Here is an 18,725-nt window from a genome sequence, read left to right on the forward strand (position 1 = left end):
TGATACTCTTTTCCGAGCAATTAAAACCATATAAAAAAATAAAAATTGAAAATAAAATACATACTACAAATAAGTTTACATCATTACTTAACAAAAAAAGAATTCAACCAAAATCAATATTAAAACTATATTTAAAAAAATTGTAAAAATGTGTCTTTCTCAAAAAATGAGCAACCCTTTCTGGACCTCCAAAAATCATATATATACAGTTTTTAAAATTAAATAAGAATTACATAATAAAAATAGGTTTACAAATCTATCCAACAAAAAAAATTAGATCAAAATTATTTTTCTTTAATTCAATATAAGAGTTCAAAACATGCCCTTCACCTTATTTTTTCAGCTTCTGCAAAACTACACAAGGCACGGGGAGGAAAAGAGGAAAATAAAAAATAAAAAAAAGGTATTATGCACCAGAACGCCACTACTTCTGGGTAACAATCGCGTGCAATTTTTGCAAATTTTTGAACAACTATCACATAAAAATGAATTTTATATTAAAATATGTCAAAAAACCAACAGAGCCGTAATCATGTCCGCATGGGCTATTTTGAAATGAGAGATTTCTAAAAAAGAAAAATGTCGGGTACACTCAGAAATTTTCCTAACATTTTTTTCGAATGTCAATATGTGTTGCGGATGGTTGATAATCTTTTTAATAATAATATGGGAAAAATAGTTAGGATATGTAGCACTACTTATTAAAAATATTAGGGTTAAAAAATATTAGGTGCGTTGTAGAAGTGAGAAAACATGCCTATAATTTATATATGAAAAAGTATTGAAAATTAATTATAGAAATAACTTTAACAGAAGTCAAATATCTAAAAGTTTATGTCGGAGTATATCAAAAATGCCTCGAAGTAATCACAGACTAAAACACCTATTTTTTTTTTGACAAATGCAGAAAGTTCTCATTAAATTGAATATAGTACAGTCGGGACAAACCCCCAACTGTCGATACAACCAGTTGATAAAACAAATAAGATACTAAAAATAATTAGATGATTTGTTTCCTGATCGTTTAACACATAGAATTTAAAAATTCTTAAAATTAAAAACGAAATCAAAGACATCCCAAGCGATACAAATTGCAGCAGCATCTCTGAAAATAGCAACATCGCAATTGACCATATCACATAAAAACTATGGTTAGCCCAGTGTTCAGAAACACCAATCGCATAAAATGAGATTGGAGAAGCGGCACCCCAGCTATCTACATGCCGGACACCAGCTATAGACATGCCGAAGGCACCCCAGCTATCTACATGCCGGATACCAGCTATAGACATGCCGAAAGTGTAAACCCATGAAAGATGAACAATCTTTAGTTGTGAAGGGTGAGCTCTTGCAATAATCACCACCGTCCCAGATCCGATGCAGGCTTTGCAGATCACCAAAAATATCAATAAATTCATCCTCAACAGATCCATCACCAGATAAATCCAAGCATGACTAAATAAAAACATAACAAACACTCCAAAAGGAGAGACAAAATACACACTCCAAGAGGAGAGACACACAAACACCCAAAAAATTGGGTTTTATTGAAAGGAAATAAACGAGAATAACAGAGAATGAAGGGGTTGAGGCTTTCCACCGGAGAAAACCAGTGGAAGCCCCTCGATTTACTTGAAAATAGACAAACCCTTACAGAGAGGATGAAAGAAGGGAGGCGGCTCTAAAACTATGAGTTGCTAGTTACTTATCCGTGATATAATTTTATTATTATACTAAAACACCTATTTTGATAATATATAGTTTGATAAATTTGGGGACCCTGCTAGTACAATGGTTCTTTGATCTTTTCTTCGGTATATTCGCCTTTTAGAAAATTTTAAAATAAATAATTTATGAGTTAAGTGTAATAGGTGACATATATGTAATAAATATTGTTAGGTCACACTTTCACTGTAGAGGGGGTGAATACAGTGTTTATTACAATCAAATCAAACTTCAAGAACTTATGTAACAGAAAACAAACTTTATTTAATCAATAAACTCTGTTACAATCTGGAACTGTTATCTCTCAGAACTTAATTTATCAGCATTTGCCATCAATGCATAGTTCTCCTCACTTTCAGAGTCTGAGGTGTCTGTCCAGCTTTTCTGCTTTGTGACAAGAGCTTTGCCTTTGTCACTCTTGGTCTTCTTGCAATCAGGAGATATGTGGCCTTTCTCACCACAATTATAACATTTAACATTAACGTAATCTCCTCTGTCAGACTTTCCTACTCTTCCTTCAGATCTTCTGAAATTCTTCTTATCAGAACTTATGCCTTTTCTGGAAAACTTCTTTCCCTTCCTGAATTTCCTGTATGCAATCTTTGTGATTCCTTTCACCATAAGAGCACACAGCTTTATCATCTCCTCATCAGCATTAGTTTCAGGCAAGCTATCAGAATCTGAGTCATCATCACTCTCAGAACTTGATGACTCAGTATCAGACTTTATGATAAGAGCTTTACCCTTGTCTTTCTTTGAGGAAGGTGGTTTGGGGGATTCCTCTTCAGCCTTGAGAGCAACTGTCCTTGACTTTCCTCCTTTCCTCTTGCTTCTTTGTTCCATCTCAAGTTCATGAGTCTTGAGCATTCCATAGATTTCATCAAGAGTTGTTTCATCAAGATTGTAGTTGTCTCTTATTGTAGTTGCCTTCAAATCCCAACATTCAGGAAGAGCTAACAGGAATTTAAGGTTTGTATCTTCAAGATCATACTCCTTATTTACTAATGACAAGTCATTCAAGAGTTTGACAAATCTATCATATACATCAGTCAATGACTCATTAGTCCTAGAGTCAAAGTGTTCATACTCTTGAGTGAGTATTGTCTTCCTGTTCTTCTTAACTGTTTCAGTTCCTTGACACCTTGTCTCCAGTGCATCCCATATCTCCTTAGCAGTCTTGCAGTTGATTACCCTGTTTGACATTACATTATCAATGGCACTATGCAATAAGTGTCGTACCTTGGCATCCTTAGCAATAGATGCTATATCTTCAGCAGTGTAATCACTCTTTTCCTTTGGTACGGTCATTGCTGCTTCACCTGCAACTACAACAGCGAGCTTGGTAGGTTTGTGAGGGCCTTCCTTGATTCTATCAAGGTATTCTGGATCTGTTGCTTCCAGAAACATGGTCATCCTTACCTTCCATATGGGATATTCAGATGGTCTCAATATGGGAACTCTGATAGTCTCATATCGACTCTGAGTTGATGTCTTTGATGATTCCTCAGTTTTGGTAGGCTTAGTTGGAGTTTCTGTGTCAGACATGATTGTTTTTTTGGATCTTTAACTGTATGTGTGTTAACAGAAGGCTCTGATACCACTTGTTAGGTCACACTTTCACTGTAGAGGGGGTGAATACAGTGTTTATTACAATCAAATCAAACTTCAAGAACTTATGTAACAGAAAACAAACTTTATTTAATCAATAAACTCTGTTACAATCTGGAACTGTTATCTCTCAGTGATGAACAAAATATCACGAGAGCTGCTAGGGTTATATTAAATAATATTCTCGATAATGATAACACTTATAGTGTAAACCCTATGTCTGTGTTTATATACTACACAGTTACAAGATAATCGCTAATTGATATGGAATATAATTCTGCTTCCTAAAATATATCAATCAGATATCTTCTATTCCAAGTATTCCATTCTTCACGGAATTCTTTCTTCATGCATATCTCTTCTTATGTTTATCTTGATCTTCTTAACTTTAATCAGCTACTGTCCTTATCTGATCGTCCTTCAGCACTTAAGTTCTGATATCTATCTCCTGATAAGTACTGATATCCCTTAAGTTCTGACTTCCAGTATAAGTACTGATCAGTTAAGTACTGATTTATTCTGTTCAAATAAGATCTGAAATCTAAACATAAAACATATTAGCCATGACATTATCAAATATATCTAACAAATATTTCTTCTATTCCTCCCAAATGTTTACATTTGTATTGTACATGAAATTTAAAAAAAATAATAAAGTAATAGAAAAAAGTTAAAAAAAGTGAGTAAAATTGTGGGACTGATTAATATTATATGTATAAAGTGGTTATAGTGTAGATAATTAATAGTTGTAGCTATTTCTTATATTATAAAACTTTAATATTTTTGAAATTTTTTAAAATGTAAATAATTGGAAATGAACATCCCAAAAAGGAAAGTGTAAACAAATGGGAGGGACAAAGGAGTAGTTTTTTACAGAAAAATTAATTTTGATGTTTGGATGTTTAATTTATAAGTAAAGTGGGGCGTTTGGTAAAATAACTTATAAGTTGTAATTTTTTAAAATTTTAATAATAATTTATTGAGTATAAAATTAAATTAAAATGATTTTTTTATTTACTTATTACAATGTCCAAACAAATATATTGAGAGATTACAACATTTTTTCTCTGCTCCTACCAATACTATCATGCAGCGCAATTTATTCACCGTCATTGTCAGTTTCATTTATCCCGGTCTCTCGACTCTGATTAGTTGTTGTAGTAGAATTCGGTGGAATGTAACTTTCTCTTTCGGCTGTGCGAAATACGCTGTCATTACAATTTGATTTTCTAATGTAGTTATGAATCGCCATTGTGTACAAAACGATATCAGTTTAAATATCTATCTTATATATTGGCATATTTGCTAAAATAGCAAATCTAGCTTTCCACACCCCGAATGTTCGCCCAATAACCATTCTATAAGAAGAATAAAGATGATTAAATTTTTCATTAGAATTTCGTGGTAACACATTCGGTGCCATCACCCCAACGAAAATCTGCAAGATGATATCTAATGCTTGATCCTTTGTACGGAGCCATGTATCCTTTTTGGTGTGCATAACCTGCATCTACAATATAGATTTTTTTTTTCCATTTGGATGTGGAAAATTCAGATTCCCTTCAGTTGTAGCCTCATTTAAAATACGACTATCGTATACTCCACCTTCCTACACCGCCCAAGTAAAAGTAAAATACATGTTAAAATCACATATTGCTAGAATATTTTAAGTGGCGTATCCCTTTTGATCAAAATAGGGTGTACGCTGTGATTTTTACTCGACATTTAATATGAGTACCATCAATAGCTCCAATAACATCCTGCATCTACACAAACTATTAACACTATAAATACATACCTTAAAACAATCAAATTTGCTATTTTGAACAAAACTGAGAATTACACACACATACAGGACTAAAGAATAGAGGGGAGATACCTTGATGAGATTTGAAGTAAGAAGTATAGAGAGATCGGACGGGATTTGAGTACCAAATAAACAGAGAGGATAGATTGGAGAGAAGTGAGAAGGAGGCACTTAGGGTTAGATTAGGGATAAGTGAAGAAAGAAAAGCAATGGGTCACATACTTTTTACTTATGGACTTATCCCGTATCAATTAGTTACTAGTAAGCTGACGTCCAAACAGTACGGCGTAAGTAGTTATGAGCTTATGCCCATTTAAGTTAACTTAACGTCAAAAAAGTACATTATCCGTTCCTTTTCAATTAGATAACAATTATTTATCTAAGTGGTGGTAATATTTTTATTACTAATTTAAAAAAATATATTTTTTTTCTGAAAAATCAAAAGTTTTCGATTTTTTTGACATGAAAAGATTTCGAAATTGCAAAATATAATTTGTAACCATGGATATCACGCTACAAGAAATGATTGAATAGATATATAATCACAACGATATAGTGCTGGTACGGTTTATTTTATTTTGTATGATGATTATTTATTTACGAAAAATAAGGAAAGTCAAACAAGACGATATGTTAATACTAAAAATATGAATTTGATCACTTGCTTCATTAAGGGATCAGCTATAAAGTTTTGATTATTTGTTGTGAAAGGGTCAAAATAAATATAGTATATTTTATTAAATTATGTGACATGAATTACTTGATCCGAACTAGTAGACATGATAATACGATGATAACTAATAAAAAGTCAAATAATAATTAAAGAAACTTACAAAAATAAAGGTTAAATTCAATTAAAAAGAAAGATTGGTCCAGTTAAAAAGGTTAGATGGGTACATTCTTGTTAATAAAATTTTAATTGTCAATTTTTTATTTATCAAAAATTGAAAATTTAATGAATGTGCTTTATTTTCAATGATGATGCAAACGAGATCAAAATGTTTAGTGATTCACTTGATAGTTCAAGCAATCTATTATCTATATGATAGTTAACCACGTAAAATATTGATATTAATTGACTGTATAAACATTTAGTTAATTACAATATTTATAGGTTCATACTGCCAAATACTTCATTTAAATTTCTAGAATATATCACACCTAACCGTAATGTGTTCCCTTTATTACCTTATGATATTGTCACATACCATAGATTTATAGATTTATTTTTGTATTTTTAATCATTTTCAAATAAGATCAAAAAACAAAAAAAAACGAACTTAGGAAAAAAAGAAGGGAAAAAGCCGGTTGTGCATGTATCTTGTTTGTTTATGAATAAAGAACATTGGTTCAAAGATAGCTACGCAAAGAAACAGCCCCTGGTTTTCTTCACTCTCCCTCCTGGTAGCCACTTGTTTCAGTCACCAGTTTTGAAATGTCACTTACAATATAAACCCCCACCATCTCCCTCTTATCCTCATTATCTCTACATCCTTTGTATCATAGCCATACCAGAAATCAAACTTTAAGTTCATTCGAATTGGTCCCTCATTTTATAATTTTAGCGAAGATGAAAACACAAGGAGGATTAAATTGCGAATCAGCGTCCCCCAAGTCATCTAGTACTGGTTCTTGTGGTTTTACATCATCAAAGCAGTCGTTGAGTTCGTTAAGTAATGGCGGCAGTGTGGAACAATCTTATGTGAAGGAAAGTAATGCTAAAGTAAACCCTGCTGGTGAGGAGTCTTTGAGGATCGTTATGTACTTGAGTTGTTGGAGTCTTAACTAGTGTTCTCTTCAGTCTCATGGGTGGCCATGTGAATTAAACAAACAGAATGAGATTGATAGACATGCAGTCTGGTATATATATATATGTTAATTTAAACTATTAGTCCAGTGCTGTAGTACAGTTTTTATGTATATATTGTAAATTTTAATTTGTTAGCACTGATTTGTCAGAGTGTTATGAACTATAAATATGTGTCAGATGCATGATGAATCTGGTTTGCAAATGCTGTAATTCGATCCAAGCACGTTGAGCCTGAATTCTTTCATACAACTCGGTTTAAGTTAGTTCAAGCTCATAGATTGAGTTTGAATTGAAAAATAGAAATCAGCTCATAGATTGCGAAATTTGATCGCAAACAAATTTAATTTTAAACTTGTTTATCATTTTTTATAGTAAGCAAGCTACTTAGCTTTTTTCATATTTGGATAATATTAATTTATTGCTATTTTTTTAGGTAATGCTAGCGGAGAGGTACAAATAGGGATAAAAAAAACTTGTTCCACTTAACCAATAAACGTATAGGGTTTACGAAAGACATGAGAATATCTATAAGGGTGAATGAGGGTGATAACAAACCTCATGACAAAAATCGTTAGTTAAAATAAAATAAAATAATAATTATAATTTTTTTAACTAAATAGAAGTATCTAAATGATGTTACATATAATTTGATAGGTAAAATTATGATTTAATAAAAAGAGCTAATCGAATATGATAATCTATATTTTTGGTCAAGGATTAACATGACCAAGTTGGTCGTTAAAATGTGTATCAAGTTGGTCAGAAAACAGTATCAAACAGGTAATTATTTTACTGAAATGACTAAATCCCACTGTTATCTTACCACGTAAATATCATAACCAACAATTTTAACTCAACAATAATTTTTTTGTTATTAATTATTAAAAAATTGAGGAAAACTAACAAAATGTAGTTGATTTTTTTAGTCATCTAAAATTGAGAAAAGCGAACAAAATTTACTCTTAACTAATTTTAATGACTTATTTCATATCATTTTTATATTAATGAAAAAAAGTGATCAGTTTAATAACTAACACCGTATAAATCTAAGCAAAATGAAGTCTCCCAGTAGTATAGAGCGTAGACTTAATATTTTCGAACTTCTCTAATGAAATTTGGACCTCCCGATTCTGAAATTAAAACTTCTGGTATTTCTCTTAACCTCTATTCAAAATTGTCCTCCAGTTGAGAGGGAATTATTAGTTTTTAATAATTATTCACTTTCATTTAATATTTAATGTTTTTAATTTGTCATCCCCTCTTTCTATAAACTCCTTATCATGTAAATTATATTTTAGTTTTTAAGTTAAAGGATTTTTTGTTTCAAAAAAAAAAAAGTTAAAGGATTTTTAACAACCATGGTCAACAATTTTAAAAATTATCGATTTGTACAATTAATCCTTCAAATAAATTTTTTACGATGTACTTTTTCATTCTGATTTTTTTAAATTAGATTTCTTATTATATTTAGTAACTTTTTTACTATCAAGTGTCTGAACTTCAGTTCCAGTGGATTATAAAAAATATGTTTTTGCTGAAATGACACTTTATTTAAATTTAACTAACTGAATGTTTATTTTATTATTTTAAAAAGATTGAAATAATAATTGAATTAAATAATTCGACTCATGAGCGCGATGAGATATCTCAAGTATTTAAGGGCTTATCTCTTGTCGTCCCAGGTTCTGGGTTCGATTTTCGCTCATCCCGAGATTTGCTAGAATAAATACTTAATTGTAAGGCATATAAGTCATATTAGTCAAAAAAAAATAAATAATTCGACTCATTATTTGTTTACCAAATTACACGCCAGAGAGTCATAAAATATAAGGGATGTCAATGGGTTATAAAAACCAGCCTAGCTGACTCTACCCAAATCAAACCGAATCTAATCTAATACGAAAAAAATTAAAACTAAATTTTAACAGGATTAAAAAATTTTAAAATCCAATTAAATGGATAAGGTTACGGTATTCGTGTAGTCTGTCCGTACTGCTACTTGTTATTATATGTTTTAAGTTAAATTTTTGTATTCAATCTTTTTAAAAACGATTAATATTTAATATTATTATATTATGAATGCGAGTTTGCTTGAAAGTTACATATAAATATAATCATGCATGATCAAAATTTTATTTAATTAAACTTATAAAAAAAACTTACTTTAATTATATACACTTGACAGTATTTAGTTGTGACTTGATAAAAAATCTCTAGATAAGTATGATTGTAAGATATATATCAAATCAAAAAATTGTGCTTTAAACTTCCCACCAAGTCTACATTCTTTTATTTTAACATATTATGTGCGAACATGATAATTTTTTATATTTTAACGATTAAAATTAACCCAAAGCAATTCAAAATTTAGCCGACCCAGCTTAATTTTTTTTTTTTTACGAAAGCTTAATAAAATTTAAATCCCAAATTAAGGGGTCGTTTGGTTCGCGGAATACTATGTTCTTGAAATGAGTAATCATGTTAAGATGGTGTAGGATTGAATTATCATTCTTGATATCATTTTTTTGGTTAAGTGGAGTAATGAATATATTTAATTTATTAATTCTTATTAATTCAAAAAATTAATTAAATTCTATTTTTTTTATTTTAATTTATTATTTAATTTTGTATTAAACATTTTCATAAAATTGTATAAGAAATGAAAAATAAATATAATTCTCGTATCTATTTTTCATGTGTATATCCCCGTTATAATATCAAAAACCCATAATCAAATTCATACTTGAGAGGTTTGAAATATGATTTTAGAAAATTAAATATCATAACTAAATATCATATGAATTTAAAATGATCAAAATCTAAATTGATATCAGAAAAATGTAAATCAAACCACCCTAAATGGGCGTTTGTTTAATAAATTAAATCGGCTGAAATTAACAGAGGATTATTTAACACGCTAACCTCAACCCGACCTGCGGCACTGCTGTATAAAAGAAGTAAGACGAAAGGACAAGTCAACTCCAAATTAACTTAGCCACCGCCTCCTTTGATCATTCACCAGCCCGTTACATTTCGAAACAACCCCCCTAAACACACATAGCCCTTACTATCCGACGTCGTTTCAACGGTTCATAACATTTTGTGATGATTTAAAACCCTCCGATGATGGCGATCACCGACGAAAACTCACCGTCCGACGGCAAAGTCTGGGGCCTCTTCAAACTCCCGTTTCGCAACTCCGTTAATTCCAATTCGAACACGTCTCACTATCATCAAAGTCAAATTAACGGAGTAGTTGACGGCGCTAACGGTCAAAGCAGCTCAAGTAGTAGTTCTGTGTCTTCCGTTGCCAGATCTTTGATTCCCACACGACGTCGTTTGCGTCTTGATCCTGCTAATAAACTCTATTTTCCTTGTAAGTCCTTTTTCTCTAGCACTTGTTTGTACATTTTTGCATAATTTAATTGGTTTGCCCTGATACCAGAAAATTTTATTTATTTATCAGGTTCGAACTACATTTTATTAAAATATTTGTTTAAAGGTGTGTGCTTTTTAAAGTTTAATTTAGTTTATAAAAGCTTATTAATGTGTTTTTTATATATTAATGTGATACGGAAATTTTTGTGATTAAATTATCTGAATAAAACTTTGATGGTTTTCTTTTCAAAGAATTTGCGGAGGAATTTGTTGAGTGAACTTGATTGTATCGACTATCATAAATCGTACTGTAACATATTGTTTAGTTGCTGAAAGTTTAATGTATATGGCATGTTAGAGCAAGTCGGTTGATGGAAGTCTAACGTATATTGGCATATTAGAGCAAGTCGGGTGATGATGAAATTCTAACGCATATGGCATATTAGAGCAAGTCCAACAATCTCTGACCTCACTTTTTATTTAAAATATAAAAAACTAGTTTACTAGCCGCACTTCACAACGACTTTATAATATTTCTCATCTAAAACCCTAAGGTTTATTCTCTCTGTCCCATAATACATTTCATTTGGGCACAAAGGTTAAGAAAAAGTGAATGTTGTGAGAAAAAAGTAAGGAAAATGAGTTAAGTGGTGTGACCAATCAATATTTAATGTATAAAGTTAGTGCGGTGGAAGAAAGTATATTATAAATTTTTTATTATTTTTGTTAGGTTTCGAAATTTACAGAATTGAATAGGACATCCAATAAAGGAAAATGTGTAGAATTGAATTGGACAGATGGAGTAATATTCTGACCCTCCCCCTCACTAGAAAGCCCATTTATGGGTTGAAGGGTGGATCACGGGCGCTTGGGGCATATTTTTTTGATAGATATCTTTGGTGCATTAGTCTGCCTTTCGTGTCCATAATATAATAAATTGTGAGAATGTTGAACGTGGCAGTAGTGAGTCGAACCCAACAATCATCTCTTTTAAAACCTTAAGATTTCGGAGTAAGCCCCTTTCCATGATATAATATTAATATTCTAAATGTGTTTTTAAATAAAATATTAATAATATATCTAACACAAATATGTGTATTATATATATTGGCCATTTCTCCGGGGGAACCGTTTTATATGGAGAACTGTGGAGAACCCTTGATTCTATTGTAAAATCTCATCACAAATTGTTAAATTTTATTTCAAAAAATATAAAATGCGATGCTAGTCTAGAATAATAACTATATTTGAATATAATAAAAGGTTTAACATTTAAAATTTGAAAAAAAGATTTTAAATTTGATTCTAAAGCGGAATAATTTTGGATAATTGTGATTCTACTACAGAACCACTTTAAACTTTTTCGTTAAATTTTAATGATTTTTTAAATAAAAAATTATGTAACTTCATTTTTTAACTTGGTAATTAAAATTTGTAACTTTATATGATGAAAAATGAAATAAATTGTATATTTTATATTTTTTAAATAATGGTTCTCTACAGAATTCTATATAAGGGAGCCCTCCATGGAGTGCTACCTATATATTTATATAAATATATAATGGTTCTCTACGAAATTCTAAGAGAGTTCTCTCCGGACCATCTAGTGAAATACTTCACATTTTCATTCATAAATCTCAGGTTAAAAAAAAGTAATGAGCTTCAATTCTTCAAAAACAGTGGAAAATTATTAAAACTCGGTCAACGTTATATTCAGCTTGTTTAAAAGGAATAGACTCCATCTCTGGTTCATCGAGAAACAAGTTTGCAACTTCTAGAACACTTTCCTCCACGTGATAAAGTTTATATGGGCCGGGCTTTTTCTAGTTGGGCTAAGTTCTTTCTAGTTGGGTCGAGTCTGAGGCCTGCTGCCCCCGAGTTGATTGGTGGCGAGTCAAACCCTGTTTTTGTGCCGACTCGTGCCGACTCGCCAAATGGGGAGTCCAACTCTCCACATAGCGAGTTCGACTCTCCACATAGCGAGTCCGATGCGCATTCAGGCGAGTCGGGGCCGAGTCGGAGAGTCCGGAGAGTCGGACTCTCATACGACAGCCAAAATAAAGAGTTTGTGCTTCCTAGATTTTATTTATCACTAATTGTTTTAATTAAAATTCAATTTTCAATTTGTATTTTGAAATACATAATATAACATCAATATTAAATTGTCGCATAGAATATACATATCCTAATGTACTGTTGTAAACATATTTACTCTCATTGAGCCGCTCTCGTTGTTCCCAAAATCTAATAGATAAAACGCTAATCTAATAAAAGATTATATATCTATTAATTAATTTTGTAATATCATAAATTTAATTTAAATATTTTTAAAGATTAGTTTCATCTTATAATTATATTGTTATATAATAAAAAAACATCATTAACTGCTATCTAACTTGGCACACAGTGTTAAACTTGGACATAATAGTCACCGACTTGTAATCACATGTTGTGTTTACGAAGACTCGGTCTAATTGTTTAAAAACTGATTGTATTCGATAAGCACCATAGAAATATTGAACATAATACCCAAATCAAATTACTTTTTTTTGAATGATTTTGCGAATTGCAAATGATTTTCTTATTTAATTTACTGTATTTGATTTCCGGTATAAATACACATCCTTGCATCAATATATATGTCACTTTTCCGTATTATTTTCCATTTATTATCTTCATTTCATATTATATGTGGTCTTTAAACTGGTTAAACTATTGAAAAGATTTGACATAGAATGAATCTCATTCCACGGGTCCTACTTGGGTACAGGGCAGAATTGCAGAAACAGCAGAGTCAACACAGCATAGCCTATTTACTTAGTTGCTATGTTTTCAAGTGCAAACTGCTTAAACACTTAAATGTATAACTTACTTATTTTCTCTTTATATTTTTTATACATAGACTAGTTTAGTTGATGCAGGATAGACTTCCAAAAAGATGGAATCATAAAATGGAAAAGATAAATGGATAAACTTAGGTCTATGAACTGCAGAACACCCATTGCCTCAAGGGATTTCCAATTGTTGGATAAATCAAGACTGATTGCAACCCAAATACGAGGCGCTAATCAATATTGATATGAACCATTGTTAATTGATAATATGCAGGGAATTATACCACTCATGTAGGGAATAGAACCCCTAATAACCGAATGGACTTCAGGGTCTCTTTGATATTATCGTTGTGTGATATTATCGTTGTCATGGTTGTCACGGCGCTCGACTAGTCGAGTAGTCGAAATCTGGCAGTCGACTGAACATGTCGACTTGCGAAAAATGCATATTTCGGGCGACTGGTCGACTGACTCGTCGACTGGGCGGCTAGTCGGTTCGACTGGTCGTTATGGGCCTCCAACTGGTTTATTTTAGTGACCCAAATCTGGCCCACATTCATTTTAGCCCAATATTTGAACCATAATTTCTAATATAACTAAAAAACGACGCTGCCCAGCACCATCAGCTTATTATGCATACAAATTATGTATGTATATGCATATGAATTTTCAGTTGATGTTTTATAACTATACATACAAATTTGTATGTATATATGCCATGTTTCGTTTTATGGGCTTTGTTTTAGTTGATTTTTGAAGTAATAAACTTATTATTGTTTTCAGTTGATGTTTTAAGTTTCATTGCGGCACTATCTGTCTATCATACATCATTTCTTGTTAATAGTCACTTGCATTTTACAAAATCATAAGTATTTTGCTTTGTTGTTATCTCTTTCCACTTACCCATGCATTCTCTTTAAGTATTTGGATCCTAAAATTCTGAAATACAACATTAAGTTGGCTGTTAGAAACCTCAAATACATAATATGTTATTATATATAATTTTAGTAATATATTATTATTTTTTCGATTAGTCTACGACTTGTCGACTAGCCTGAGGTCCATCGACTCGCCTGACAACCATGATCGTTGTGAACACAACAACAGGTTTTTGCTGAACAACACTTAAAGAACTGTTGGAAAAAATTTAGAAGCGGGTTTCTTCAATTTTGCTCTCATACGTGTGTCCATCGGACATGACATGGGTGTGGGATGGGATCGGTGTTGGATCCTTTAGATGGAAACCGACACTTTGACTTTAATAAATCTAGTTCAAAATAATTTACAAGGCCTCACAACTTGATCCTCTTAATTCTAAAGAGGGATGTCTATAGATTACTATTTTCATGCTATTCTTTTGATTTATATTATTAATATTTTATGTACATGTTTACTTTAAGTGGTAGAAGACACGAATTTACAAATGTAATGTATAAAAAGTAGGTATAATTTCGCTTATATGAAGGTTATATGCCGAATCCCCGCACCCGTGTCCAATTTTGGATTCATATCCACGAATCCTAATTTTTTAAAAACTAAGAGTCCGACACTTGGATCCGTACCCGTATCCGACAACCCGAGTCCAGGTAACTTAGTACATCATTAATGAAAGGGTCCTAGAAACACAAGTACACTACCATATTCTTCTAGTCCTTGCCACTATAAACTGTGCTACTCTGACTTCTTTGCTGCCATGCCCTTGTCCAAAACTAAGCCATGGGACTTATGGTTTGTCACATTCTTTGAATGCAATGTGAACACTTGGAATGACCTAAATACTAAACATCATATCATGTGTGAACTTGTGATATGATATAAAATTTGAGAAGAAGGGAAGGACAAGAGAAGACGCCTAATCCATAAAGTCTCTACAAAAATATGTATTTTTTGAGTTCTATTGTTAATTTTGGCTACAAAATTATATTTATTATATTTACTTAATTACAGCTTTTGTCGTGTCCTTGTGCTTATGTACAAAAAAAAATGACATTCGCATCTTAAATTTTGTGAATTTTGAGTCTGACACTCGGATGTCTCAAACTCCATGTCCGAATGATATATTATCTAGGTTACTATGATCTGGAGCAAGTTAAATCACCTTGATATTATAACCAAGAACAGAAATTAATTGACTCGAGCTAAAGTAACAGAATTCATGTCCTAAAGGCACTTCCTTTCTTATCCACTCCGCGAAGTTCATATTGATGTGTGCTGCAATGTTTAGATTTTATTTAAGTTTTGATTGAGTAATGGATTATATGCAGCGGCTAGAATTGTCATGACCGCACAGGAAACAAGAGATTTTTAAGTTCGATTTTCCCCCATGACTGTTGATGCTTTATGCCCTACCTTACCGAAATGTTTCTACAGTAAAGTTAAAAATAAAATTTATTCATTGTTCACACTTTTGAACTGTGAAATATTGTTCTGCTAATGCTGCACTATTATTGTTTCTCTTTTAGTGCAAACACAAACCTTCTATAGTGTCTTTTACATTTTTTTTGGGAAATCTGATAATCTTGGTGCAATGCTACATTAGAATCTGTATGTAGGCAGACATATATCTCACTTATCTGTACTGATTCAGTGCATAAACATTCTTTATCACATGAAAACAAAAAAGAATTCTACATAAATTAATGTTGTGCATTTATTATCCTATTGAACTATTGACCTTTATAATTAAATTCAAAATGACTCATTTTCCTTGTGCATTTGTTTGAATTAATTTTGAGTATTGCTTAAGTTTTATGTATAATTATTTTTCCAGATGAACCTGGCAAGCAAGTTCGAAGTGCTATTGGGATCAAGAATACAAGCAAATCTTATGTAGCTTTTAAGGTTTGTTACAAGCTCGTAATTTGCTTTCATAACCATAATGCATTGTCTTAGTTTAGGAATTTTGTGCTACTACATGTGTTAATCTTTAGTATGGCTTCCTTATCTGACTTGTGACTTTTGATATCCTCAGTTAACTTGCTAAATTTGTTTTTTGGTGCTATAGTTCCAAACAACTTCGCCAAAGAGCTGTTTCATGCGTCCTCCAGGGGCAGTTCTTGCCCCTGGCGAGAGTCTTATAGCTACTGGTAATTTCTTACTCGCTGGTTGTTACCCATTTTTTCTATTATAGTAAAAGTTACATAGAAATTAAAAGTAGCAATATTTAGATGATTGCATGTCCTATGAGTTTTATGTTCATTCAGTTTAACTTTTGTTTGATACTGTAGTATTTAAGTTTGTGGAGAATCCAGAGAACAATGAAAAGCCAATGGATCAGAAGACCAGGGTGAAGTTTAAGATCATGAGCCTGAAGGTGCAAGGACCAATGGACTATGTACCTGAATTGGTACGTCATGTACCTGTTTTGATGGTTTTGTTTTTGGAAATTTCTCCGTAGTCGCCTGTAGAGGAGTTATAGTCACTTGTCCTTTGCTACCATATCTTTTAATTTTGTCTCTGATAACTTTTTGCTTTTTTCATTTCAGTTTGATGAACAAAAGAATCAAGTTGCAGTTGAGCAGATATTGCGGGTCGTGTTTCTGGATGTGGAACATCCTACCCCTGTAAGTTTGCTTATTATGTTTCTTATATTACAGAGTAATCGTCATTCTATCTTCTACATGGATTTAGTATCTGCATTTTCTTATTTAAGGTAGTTGTGCATTTTCCTGTAAGCCTTTCAATTGTGTCACATTTTTATTTATGTAAGCATTCCTTAAAAGTTATACCATAAGTTAGAACTTTAAAGCATGCTGACTTATGAACTGTTCCTTCTCTTATCGCAAGGCGCTGGAGAAATTAAACTGTCAGCTTGCTGAGGCTGACGCTGCTGTTGAAGCTAGCAAAAAACCTCCGGAAGACAGAGGTCCAAAGATTATCGGTGAAGGACTGGTCATAGATGAATGGGTGGGTTTTTAATTAGATTTGAATTGGTTATGTTTCCTGAATAATTTATTGCCCAATTATTTCCTTAGTGTTTTCTATTTGTTACTTTTGTAGAAAGAAAGACGAGAAAGATATCTGGCTCGACAGCAGGTGGAGAGAGTAGATTCATTGTAAAATGCTTGCTCATACCTTGTGGTGTTACTTAATGGTGCGTATTGTTATGTTGTAATATTTATTGAAATGTAACTTTTCCACCTTTGCTAATGGTGAAGGTTTTTTTTAATGTCGGGAGTTCCTTTTGTAATTTAATTCATTATCTTTCTGGTCCACCAACCAATCTTGTTGATAATGTATTTTAATTTATTGCTTCCTCTTTTGTAATTTAATTCATTATCTTTTCAGATTATATACCTGTACAGGTTATTAGTTAGCTATTAACTTTTGAGAATTACTATATGATGGTAATTTATGTTAGAGCTTGTAAGGGTTAAATATTATTGTTAAGTTTCTGATAAAAAGAAAACACTGGGGGTATAGAACTGTATATAATAATGTTAATCTGCCGCCTGCAGGGCAAAACAACTGAAGGTTGGGTATTAAGCTCTCCCATGGCATGTACTTCAAACTACAGGTCAAATGGTGATTTCCTGATTCACTTCTTTGTCGTTAAATTAAACTTCCATCGAGAGGGTTTATCATGTTTGAATCATGGAATTTTGACAATGGTTAATGAGAATGACATGTACCAAAATTATATTTCCATTCTCATTAATTAGGTTGAAATCCCACGATCCAAATGGTACCATCGTGCCAACAAGGCAACACCATTGTTTTATGAGTACTTGACTCCTCTGTGTTCAGAAAGCAAGTATTCATTTTATTCGGCTTGTCTGCTTTACTCTAAGAATGATATGCCGTAACATGCGCAATTTAAGCAAATCAACTAGTAAAGTGCCTTGCTCTTCTCATCTTTACTATTGTTGAAAGCAGACCAATTAGCAGTAAGCATTTACTTCAGGACATCCATTAATTTGTTTGTCATTTAATAATATTAAAATTTATACATACCTAGTTGTTCAACAAATTAATCAATTTCTTCTGTATATTTTAATTGCATACACTATCTTGTTGGTATAGTCGAACAGGTGAGAAAGACGGCATTTGAAGATCGGAAAGAACAATGCTGTCTTGGGGGCTTCACTTTTTGTTAGTCTTGTTCCAGATAGTTCAGTATAAATAAAAGGGCTTTGGCTATAACTCAAATTATAAGAAAAACTATTTGAATCTTCTTTAAATTCACCCCTGTGTTGGTGAAAGAACAATAGAGAATTTGTAGTATGGCTAAGTCAAGCAACAATAAGAGTTCCTTGTGCATTTTGATTATATGCTCTCTTCTCCTCATTTTGACTGTTGCTGAGAGCAGACAAGTTTCCCCCAGTAAGAATTGGATAACGAGATCCTGTCGTAAATATTTACACATCTGTTCTCTGTTTTCACACAGATATACAAATGAAAAATGTAACAGATTAATGTTCCACACTCTCAGAACCTAATATCTATCATATATTACATGCTCTGTTTAAATACGAGCAAGTCCGTGTGGATGTTCTATGGCATATGTTTGTACTACATGCATAAAGGTTAACCTGTATTTATCTCATTGTCATCGTCTTTTTCT

At 32.0% G+C, this 18,725-nt stretch overlaps 1 protein-coding gene across 1 annotated transcript; it reads left to right on the forward strand.

Annotated features, from left to right (window-relative positions):
* The first annotated feature begins 9,891 nt into the window (after positions 1-9,891).
* On the forward strand, positions 9,892-17,433 carry LOC141673688 (vesicle-associated protein 4-2-like). The gene is made up of 7 exons (XM_074480432.1): positions 9,892-10,326; positions 15,933-16,003; positions 16,167-16,248; positions 16,390-16,508; positions 16,648-16,725; positions 16,949-17,068; positions 17,162-17,433. The coding sequence occupies exons 1-7, from the start codon at positions 10,074-10,076 to the stop codon at positions 17,219-17,221; spliced, it is 783 nt and encodes a 260-aa protein (XP_074336533.1). The 5' UTR covers positions 9,892-10,073; the 3' UTR covers positions 17,222-17,433.
* Positions 17,434-18,725: the final 1,292 nt, after the last annotated feature.

The sequence above is a fragment of the Apium graveolens genome, chromosome 7, assembly GCF_009905375.1.
Source record: "Apium graveolens cultivar Ventura chromosome 7, ASM990537v1, whole genome shotgun sequence".
Taxonomy (NCBI): domain Eukaryota; kingdom Viridiplantae; phylum Streptophyta; class Magnoliopsida; order Apiales; family Apiaceae; genus Apium; species Apium graveolens.

What these genes read in the sequence shown, in the direction of transcription:
- LOC141673688 (XM_074480432.1), top strand. Translation starts at nt 10,074, where the DNA reads ATGATGGCGATCACCGACGAAAACTCACCGTCCGACGGCAAAGTCTGG. An exon ending in AATCTTATGTAGCTTTTAAG is followed by an intron (nt 16,004 to 16,166) that starts GTTTGTTACAAG and finishes TTGGTGCTATAG; the next exon opens with TTCCAAACAACTTCGCCAAA. An exon ending in ATGTGGAACATCCTACCCCT is followed by an intron (nt 16,726 to 16,948) that starts GTAAGTTTGCTT and finishes TCTTATCGCAAG; the next exon opens with GCGCTGGAGAAATTAAACTG.